The sequence below is a fragment of the Cebus imitator genome, unplaced genomic scaffold (genome assembly GCF_001604975.1).
Source record: "Cebus imitator isolate Cc_AM_T3 unplaced genomic scaffold, Cebus_imitator-1.0 Scaffold562, whole genome shotgun sequence".
Lineage (NCBI taxonomy): Eukaryota > Metazoa > Chordata > Mammalia > Primates > Cebidae > Cebus > Cebus imitator.
In genome coordinates, this window is record NW_016107877.1 from 771,820 (window position 1) to 782,345 (window position 10,526).

The 10,526-nt window shown below is 39.5% G+C and overlaps 1 protein-coding gene across 1 annotated transcript; it reads right to left on the bottom strand.

Moving 5' to 3' along the window:
• Positions 1-1,508: 1,508 nt before the first annotated feature.
• Positions 1,509-9,017, bottom strand: LLPH (LLP homolog, long-term synaptic facilitation factor). Its single transcript, XM_017515838.2, has 3 exons — positions 8,385-9,017; positions 6,874-7,091; positions 1,509-1,888 (listed from the first exon to the last, which is right to left on the bottom strand). The coding sequence occupies exons 2-3, from the start codon at positions 7,082-7,084 to the stop codon at positions 1,710-1,712; spliced, it is 390 nt and encodes a 129-aa protein (XP_017371327.1). The 5' UTR covers positions 7,085-7,091; positions 8,385-9,017; the 3' UTR covers positions 1,509-1,709.
• Between the last annotated feature and the right edge of the window lie 1,509 nt (positions 9,018-10,526).

Consider the following 10,526-nt stretch of genomic DNA (forward strand, 5'->3'; position numbering starts at 1 on the left):
ACTCACATCTTTCTTAGCTGTTAAGAAATTTTAAGCATTTAAAATTATCTATCAACTTTTCAATAAATGAGAAAAATGAGAAAAGTCTACTGTATTTAAATAATTCCAAGGGTTTACTGGCATTAAATTTTATAAAATGTTCAAATTTTCTGAAACATTTGCATCATGTTCTCTTTAACTCTATATTGTGCCCCAGTTTAGCAGTGTGCTTGGCACAAAGTTTGTGACCTCATGACCAAGTGGCCTTATTCTAATATATTTCACATTTTACTTGAGTTTTCCTGGGAAGTTAACATCCTCTTCTAAGCAGGTACACAGTTCTCAGCCCTATGAGAACAGAAATCTTACCTTATTCAGTCTGTCCCTAGCATCTGGAAAGTCTCTGGCACACACTAGGCGCTCAGTTTGGCTGTTCCAGTTAACAGATTGCTTAACTAAAAGTAAATTTAAATAAGAGTGAATTTAGCAAACTGTAATAAGACAGATTTAACTAAAACACAGTTTTCAGGAAACCAGTTTCAAAGAGTAAAAGTTAAACATGTTTCTTTACTGCTGGATTCCCGTAGGACTATTCTATTCCTCAACTAAAATCCTTTGTAAATCTTCAAGTAGCATTTCCCAAATTGATGTGAACCCAATTTATTTTTTTTAACCAAGCATCCAGAGAAACTAATTCTGAAGAACACACTGAGAAATGCTGCATAATACTACATTAGGCTACACAACATTAACACTGAAGAACATCAAATCAGTTTCCATGAAAAACTTGAAATGTTCTAATTTCCTAAAAAAGCATACTGATTTGTTTATGTTATTACTCTACCTAAAATTAAGACAAGAACAAATTTAACTGAAGAATCTAGTCTTCTCTGGGACTAAAAAACCTTAAGCATATATGAAAGAAAAAAAAATCAAACTTTAAGATCTACAAGCAAAATATCTTTTATTCTGTGGAATCAAAGCTCCACACAAGTACTTTGTAAGATCCACTAATGTTTTTTTCCTTTTTGAGACAAAGTCTTGCTCTGTCGTCCAGGCTGGGCTGGACTGTGGAGTATGGGGCGCGATCTTGGCTCACTGTAACCTCTGCCTCCTGGGTTCAAGGGATTCTGCTGCCTTAGCCTCACAAGTAGCTGGGACTACAGGTGCATGCCACCATGCCTGACTAATTTTGCATTTTTTGTAGAGACAGGGTTTCACCATATTGGCCATGCTGGTCTGGAACTCCTGACCTCATGATCTGCTCACCTCTGCCTCCCAAAGTGCTGGGATTATAGGTGTGAGCCACCACCCTTGGCCAAATGTTGTATTTTTAAATGATATGATTACATAACAGCATTCTTTAAATATAAGTTGACAAAAATTTGTCAATACGTCATGTTTTATCTTTACTGACTATAATTACTAGCTGTAATAACAATTCTAACCACATTAATTCCTGACAGAACTTTGAGGCCTGATAATAACTGGTATTAGGTAGCATCCAATTAAAATATCAGTAGAGCCCAGATGTATGAAACAAAGTATTTTATTCAAGTTCCCAAAACAAACTTGAGGAGTTATGCTGGGTTTGAATTGAAGAAAAAAGGCCAAGTTAAAATAGGAAAACAAATAGTTTTCATTTGGTGGGAGTTGAAATCAAGTTATACATGTGTATACATTCTAATCCATCACCTGTCCCATGTGGCATTTTCCAAGGTTTTAAGAGTCTACCAGGCCAAACCCTTTGCCACTTTCACTGCTTTTGCTTTACTTTTCCCCTTTCTTCTCTCTCGCTTTGCCTTCAGCTTTTTTCTTTGCCTTTGGTTCATCCATATTGGGTACTGCCCATTCTGGTCTAGAAGAGTCTTTTTGTTTCTCTTAATATCAGTCTCCATTTTCATGTCATCTGCATTAAAAGATGAAAAAACTATTAACACTATGTATGAAAAAAATCATCTTGTGAAAGCATATTAATGAACTGAGAACATTAGAACTGAAGGTAGTCCGAAAATAGAGAAGAAAAAAGCTCTCTAAAGAGTGTTGGCATGACTGTCCTTCCTTAGAATAGTAAAGTTAAATAGAAAACATTTAGGATATATGGCTCTGAGTTACTGCATTAGTAGATTATGCTTCTGAGCACATGTGAGTTACAAGAACATTTCTCATATTAAGTGATTCATTGAGTTAAGGAAGTAAGCGCACCCATACTTCTAAGGGATAGACCTTAGAAGTAATGAATTGATTAGGAATGACTGGCCATTTCTTACGAACTTGAACTAAATTCTAATGACCTGAGAACAAACTTCTAACGAACTTGATGGAGTAGTCAGCAGCAGGGCTGCGATGGCAGAGACAGGCAGTCAACAGAGAAGAAAGACCTGGACACATCCTGGGGCTCGCATACTTTTCCTAGCTAGATAACACTCCGAGATCCAGCTCTACTGATAGAAGACTTGACAGGAAGCTCCGTGCAAGCATGCTGGATATACCTATCACCTTCTCCATCATGAAAGACATGCCCAGAGTCTCTCATGGGAACTCCTTACCAGGATACACAAGGTCTTCTATTATCTTGACTACCTGGCATTATATTAGATATTCATCATTGTCTCCACAGTATCTAGAATAGTGTCTGGTATATAACAGCCACTCCGTTAACTACTTGTTGAATGACAATTTAAAGGTTCTGTTCTAGGTTCTGGGCTTAGAGTGGTCCATATAAGCTCCTAGCCCTCACGGAGTTTACAATGTTCTACTGAGGGAAGAACAACAAAGCAAACAGAAAGAAAACCTCAGCCAGGTATGGTGTCTGTAGGCATCCGTAGTCCCAGCGATTCGGGAGACTGGGTGGATCACTTGAGGCCAGGAGTTCAAGACTGTTGTGTGCATGGTCATGCCTATGAATAGCTACTATACTCCAGCCTGGGCAACAAAGTGAGATCCTATCTCTAAAAAAAAAAAAATTAAAAATTAAAAGAAAAAATTTCAGCCTATGTAAGTGGTTTTTTAAAGAATCACTGGAAGCAGATTAAGAAAGAAGTGGTAGGCGCTGGTAAACACTTGTTAAGATAATAAGGTTTTAAAGCATGGCAATGATATAATCTGATTTGCTTTCTGAAAAGATCATACTGGTGGATATGTGGAAGATACATGAGAAGGGAACAAGAGCAGAAGAGAGAAGTAAAAGGCTCCTATCATAGTACAGGCAAGAGATGATGGCCCTCTGAATCAAGGTGAAAGCAAGAGAAAAACGGATACAGATTTCTAATGTGTTTTTGGTTTAATCAGTAAGACTTGGTAATAGTTTAGGTGTAGGGAATAAAGGAAAGAAGAATCAAGGATGACTACTAGGTTTATGGCTTAAGAAATTAGGTGGGCAGTTGAAAGAGGAGAAATAAGGAGAAACATAAACTTGAGGGTAGAGATGAAAACCAAACTGTTAACACATAGATCACTAAATGGGGAGACTCCCACAGTCTCAGTCCCATCTCCCTTTAGCTCCTAAAATATTGAAGAACAAGGGCATCCAGACATTCCCCAGGCAGGACATAAGAGAATTTCTCTCTAGGGATGATGATAAGAAAAAAAAAAAACTTTGATATAAGAGATCTATCTCCAAATAAAGCCTCCTGGAGCCAATCCAATTTTTCCATACATCTAGCAGTTGACAGATCCTCTCCCACACCTTGTCTCCCTCCAGCTTCCAATCACCATTTTAGTGTCCTACCTTTAAATACAAACAACAACTACTGATCACTAGACATTTGAGAAAAGTCTCTGGTATGAAAGACAGACACAAAAGTAAAGGAATGGAAGGGCTTGGGAGGAAATTCCAAGAGGAAAGACAGACAATACCTAGACACATAGATACAAATTTGAAAAGCAAACTGTAATTAATACCCTTAGGAAAATCAGAGAAGACATATGCCCATTTAGAATACAGAGCTGATGACTCAAGTGTCATTTACAAAACACAAAGAATACAAAGCTATGAAAAAAAAAAAAAAAAAAAAAAAAAAAAAAAAAAAAAAAAAAAAAAAAAAAAAAAAAAAAAAAAAAAAAAAAAAAAGAAAAGAAAAACTTTTAGAAATCGAAAACATAAGAGGAAAAAACAAATACAAGGTCAAGGAAATTAGAGGGTATAACAAAAGATATAGAAAACAGGAGAGAAAAAGAAAACAGAGGATCAATCCAAAAGAATCAAGAGTGCATGGGCATGTTAAGGGTTCTTTACATGGGCCGGGCACGGTGGCTCATGCCTGTAATCCCAGCACTTTGGGAGGGCAAGGTGGGTGGATCACAAGGTCAAGAGATCGAGACCATCCTGGTCAACGTAGTGAAACCCCGTCTCTACTAAAAATACAAAAATTAGCCGGGCATTTGGGACACACCTGTGGTCCCAGCTACCCGGGAAGTTGAGGCGGAAGAACTGCTTGAGCCCCAGAGGCAGAGGTTGCAGTGAGCCGAGACTGCACCACCCACTGTGCGCCAGCCTGGCGACAGAGCAAGACTCCATCTCAAAAAAAAAAAAAAAAAAAAAGAGTTCTTTATATGGATCTAGAACATATAAAGAACTCTTAACAACCCAATAATAAAAACACAAACAACGTAATTAAAAAATGAGGCAAAAAGACTTGAGTAGACTTTTCTCCAAAAAAGACACACAAATGGTCAAAAAGCATATGAAAAAATATTTGGCTGGGCACAGTGGCAGACGCCTGTAATCTCAGCACTTTGGGAGGCCGAGGCAGGTGAACCACTTGAGGTCAGGAGTTCAAGACCAGCCTGGCTAACATGGTGAAACCCCATCTCTCTAAAAATGCAACAATCAGCCGGACATGGTAGCATATCCTATAATACCAGCTACTTGGGAGGCTGAGGCAGGAGAATTGTTTGAGCCTGAGAGGCAGTGGTAGCAGTGAGTTGAGATCATCCCACTGCACTCCAGCCTGGGTGACAGCAAAACACCATCTCAAAACAAAATTGTTTAAATGTTTATTCAACATCATTAGTCATTAGGGAACTTCAAATAAAAGTCACAATGAGAATCTATTTCATACCCACTAAGATGGTCATAATCCAAAAATGGAAAGCATGTATTAGTGAGGATATGAAGAAACTGAAATACTCAAAACACTGCAGGTGGGAATGTAAAATGGTGTGGCTAATGTGGAAAACATTAAACAAAGAATTACCATATGATCCAGCAATTCCACTTGTAAATATACACATACAAGAACCAAAAACAGGTATTCAAACAAAAACTTGTGCACCTGAATGTTCACAGCAGCACTATTCACAACAGCCATAAGGGGAAAGAAATCCAAATGCCCAGCAACTGATGAATGGATATGAAATGTGGCAATGGACTATTATTTAGCCTCAAAAAGAAAGGAAGTACTGATATACGTATGCTACAATGTGGGTGACCTTCAAAAGCATCATGCTAAGTGAAATAAGTCAGGTTACATTACATGATTCCATTTATAAGAAATATTCAAAATAGGTAAATCCACACACAAAAAGGGCAGATTAGTGGTTGCCAGAGGCTGGGGGATGGGAGGAGGAGACAGACTCTTTAATAGGCATTAAGTTTCCTTTTGGGGTGATGAAAGTGTTTTGGAACCAGAGGTGGTGGTTGCACAACACATGAATGTACTAAATTACCACTGAACTGTACACTTTAAAATGGTTAATTTTATGTTTTGTGAATTTTGCCTTAACAACAACTAAAAAGAGCCAATGGGGAGGGGTGACATGTATGTGAGAAAATGAAAACAGCAAGTGAAGGGAAATTTCAAGGACAGCAGAAATAAAGCAGCAGATTGAGAGAACTTGAGATCAAGGGAGAAATTTTTCTTTCTTTCTTTTGACATTGAACATCCCAGAACACATCTATACTGTTGGCAATGACCCCGTGGAGGAGAATGACAACACGGATGCATGAGTACAGCCCCTGAGAATCTAAGCAGGGAGAGGATTCAGAACTCAAGTGGAGAAACTGGTCTTGGAGAGAACATCAATAAAAAAGGGAAAACAGACTATATATTCAAATTCTTATAGACTTGGGTAGTGGAAAGATGAGGGTATTTCTGTTGGTTGGCCCCTTTTCTCAGAGAAGTATGTTTTTTGTATTTTTTTTTTTTTTTGTATGGAGTGGGAGAAGAGCGAAATGGGAAGAAGAAAAAGTTAAAACCAGCCACTTTTAAAGGGGGAAAAAAACCTAAGGTTGGGAGACTGAGAAATATTGCTCTCTTCCTTCAGCATAAGACATCAAATAAATATATTTCTATATGAAAGTCTGGATATTATAAATGCTTAGTTTGCTGCCAAATTGATGCATAAATGTGGGAAAAGCAGCATTATATATATCCTCCAACTTTATGATTAAGATATAAAGATTCCTAGAATCTGTCAAAATGAAATAGTGAAAGCCTGTGATTCAGGATAATAGTATAAGGGCATAGGACTCATAGAATGGGAATCAGATCTTACAAAGGGTAAAATGAAGACACTGTATGCTGCCTAGGCTCTGGGTGAACTGTGTACCCTTCCAAACAGAGTGTGTCTAGATTTGTCTAGTCCTGTAGAACTGTTTATTCCTGAGACATGGAGGCTATTGTATAAGCACCAAAGACCCACTCCAAACAATCCAAAACATACCTATATACATGAACGCGCTTGATAGAATTATTTTTTTTTAATGAAGCGCAGAGGGGCTGGGGACTGTGGTTCACGTCTGTAATCCCTGTGCTTTGGAAGCCTGAGGTGGAAGAATCTGCTTCAGCTCAGGGATTCAAGGCTACAGTGAGCTACAATCCCACCACTAGGTAACGGGGGAGGGGAGGGGGAGAGGGGAAGAAAGAGAGAGAGAAAAGAAATAACACTCACCTTTTTCATCTTTTACCTCACATTGCATTTTCTCTTGGCAATGTTTGGGTTTGGGTACCACCACAGTTACTATCTCTTGAACATCTTTCATTAAAACATCACCGTCTAGTTTGAGAATACTTTTAAGCCTGCTGAGCTCCTTTGGGGCATTCTTTTTTCTCTTTTCAGCGCGCATTTTTCTTTTCCACTTGCTCCGTAAGCTTTTAGCCATGTTTTACCTAAAATTAACAAAAGTACATATTCGAAAGCAAATCTTTACTATAAAAAAAAAAAAGAAGGTAAATCCTTGGAAAACCAGACCAACAGGTATCTCTACAAAACAAATGAAAAGTAAAACTCTTCAATATGTTCACTTTTTATGACTTCACATACAACTTATGTGAAGATCAACATGGTACATATAGTCATTAAGTATCAATTAAGACATCAAACTCCTTGTGGACATAAGCAAACTACAAATCAAACCAATTCTGAAAGCACTTTGAATTTCTTTACAAAATACAGAAATTCAATTTCCCCAGAATGCAAGAGCGTCATCACCTTACATTTATGCAACAGCTTACAAATTACAAAGCGATTTTTATAAACACTCCACCCCCATCTTCATTATCCATCCTCTCAAGCCAACCTAACGACTTTAAACTTACCTATTCCTACTCTTGTTTTCTTTCCACTCAGTTTCAGCCCTAAATCCTCCACAAGGTGCTCAGTGTGATCTTTTAAAAACTTAAGAGCATTAACTGCCTTTCTTTGAATTATTTAAAGACCGCCTCCCTCATATATTCAAGACCTGTAAGTTCATTTGTGAGCTGTCCCCTGCCTCCTTCAACTCTATTTCATCTCATTCTCCTTCTCCATCTCCATCCCCGCAGGCTCCAATTGCATCTGAAAAATGTCCAAACTATCTCCACGTCAGTGCCTTCATGCTTGCTGTCCCTATGCCTGGCAACTGCTCTTCTCAAGCCTTGCTCCTTCATTCGATGCCTCAGAAAGGACTCCTCTGACTTCCGTAAGCTCCCTTCCGTGCTTAATAGGTGTTATAACTTGAAACTACTGTTTTCTGTCACGCCCCCCACTCTCTCCCCGGACTGTAGACTCCACGAAGGTAGAGGGAAAGGAGGCCTTGTTCACCGCTGGATCCCCCGGTGCACAGTATTTTGCATACTTTTTGAATAAATGTCTAACATTTTTTGAACGCCGGCAATCACAAGCTCATTCTGCTCCCTTGTCTACATAACGTAACACTTTGGAGGGGCTAGGAAAGCGGGCGGTAAACAACCTTGAGGGCCGAAGTTAACCTCAGCGGGAGTGAACGACAGGGGAAGGCTCCATTTTACCCAGTGCACTCGGAAGCCGGAGGGCCCCCAAGAGCACTGGGAACCCTAGCCCTGCATCGCCAGACCGGAGCTCAAGTATAGCCCAGAAAGGGTCAAGAAACGAAATTCTCCTGTGGTGGCGGAATCAAGCCCCAAGTCCCACGTCCCACTGGACCGGTGAGGAACACAACTCACCTGAGAAACAAACGCACACGCCACAGGATCTCGTCGACCGGAAGTTTTTGCACTTCCGTCTTCCGGGCAGAACCGACCCGGGACGTACGCACTGCACGCCGGGAGCCAAACTGTCTCAAGACGACTCGAGAGGTGGGATTTTGAAAGCCGGACCCTGACGAGCTTCCGACTTTGGTGTGAGCGCAGACCTAGAAACTTGGTCCGTCCTATACAGGTGTAGAAGTCGGATTTGGAGAGTGCAGAAGCGTGTCCCGGTCAAGGTTAGGTCACAGGGAGTTGCTTTCCGGACGTGGGTAGAGTAGCTCCGAGACTCTAACATAGCGAACGTGGCCAGGGTACCCTACTTGTCAGATAGGGAGCCCGGGACCGACCTTTAGATCTGGCCTTACGGCTTATGTGATACTCATCCAACTCTTCCTAGGTCAGGTGTTCTTCCAGAGGCCCTATTGAGATCATCTTTATTTGCAGTCTGTGAATTTTCTCATCTCGGGTGATGGCTTTACGGATGTACACACATGTCAAACCGTATCAAATAGCACACTTTAAATATGTGCAACTTATTGCATGTCAGTTATACTCAAAGCTGTTACCAAAAACAAAAAACAAGCTTTTCCCACCCCAGAGAAGAATTTAAAGGGTAAAATGATCAAAGGATTTCAGTTTTGTCAGTGTTTACCTGTCTGATCACTTACATATCAGACACAATACTAAGCCTAGGACGTTTGTCTTAGCTCACGAAGAACACTTACTTTACAAATATTTCTAATGGCATAGGCTTTGGAACCATATAGATCTGTGTTGTATTCTTCCAACACTTGTGAACGCTATGGATGAGTAATGTCATAAGAGCCTGAATTTCCTTGTCCCTAAAGTGAAGATAATACAACCTAATTGATGCTAGGTAGGTAATAAGAGTTCAACAAATGGTACCCTTTTTACATTATAGTTTGAAACGTATAGCTACACAGTACTATTTGTAAGCAGTGTTTCTAGAGATTTACAACATTTACCCAAAAAACAGGAAAGGAATTGTCTTTAATTATGGCCTGGTAAATTCCTGCTGATTGCTAGAAGAGAGTTCTGAGACAATCCATGGGTACCTTTTTTTTTACATTTGTGTCCTTTGTGAAGCCATGCATAGCATGGAAATTACTGAATTCAGAATATAGCAAGGTTAAAGAGGCTGAAAACGACTTAGAATATTTGATACAAAAAAGAAAGGAAGCATGGCTAAGAAATCAGATTTCTTTAAATGAGATTTCATTCTTATAAAGCAAGTGAATTTCTATTTTACAAGTAAACTGTATACTGTACCTTGTCTTTCAAATAAGAAGTTAGCTACCTCACCCAAAAATGTATGTGCACAGTGTATTTTAGAGAAAGCTCACTTTCTGATAGTCCATATTTACTGTATCTTGTTTAACATACCAGGCCAAGACTTTTGAATAGACACTTGGCACCAGAAAAAAATAATTTACCTATTATGAAAATGTCATATTGTTAAAATACATACCACGATTTAGCATTACAAATGCTTTAAAAAGCTGAATCATGGGCCAGGCACAGTGGCTCACACCTGTAATCCCAGCACTTTGGGAGTCCAAGGAGGGCGGATCACAAGGTCAGGAGTTTGAGACCAGCCTGGCCAACATGGTGAAACCCCCTCTCTACTAAAAATACAAAAATTAGCTGGGTGTGGTGTCATGCACCTGTAATCCCAGCTACTCAGGAGGCTGAGTTAAGAGAATCACTTGAACCCGGGAGGCAGAGATTGCAGTGAGCCGACATCACGCCACTACACTCAAGCCTGGGTGGTAGAGCAAGACTCCATCCCCCTCTACCAAAAAAGCTGAATCAGGTACTTCATTATTGAAAAATATACCCTTTTACCCTTTTTTACTTATGTCCCTCACCAGTAATATAAAAGCAGTTCTAGAAAAGTGGCCTTAGTATATTTATAAGTCTAATTCATGCCTTTGAGTATGCACTCTATTATAGGCACTATATTCAATTTGCAAACATGAAGGAAACTAAACTACTCTTTTCAGGAAACTATATCCCCTAATGGACAAACAATGGTTAAGGGGCCAACTAGACATTGCAGAGGCTCCCCACAGAGCTGAAAGGAGCCTGTATATATAT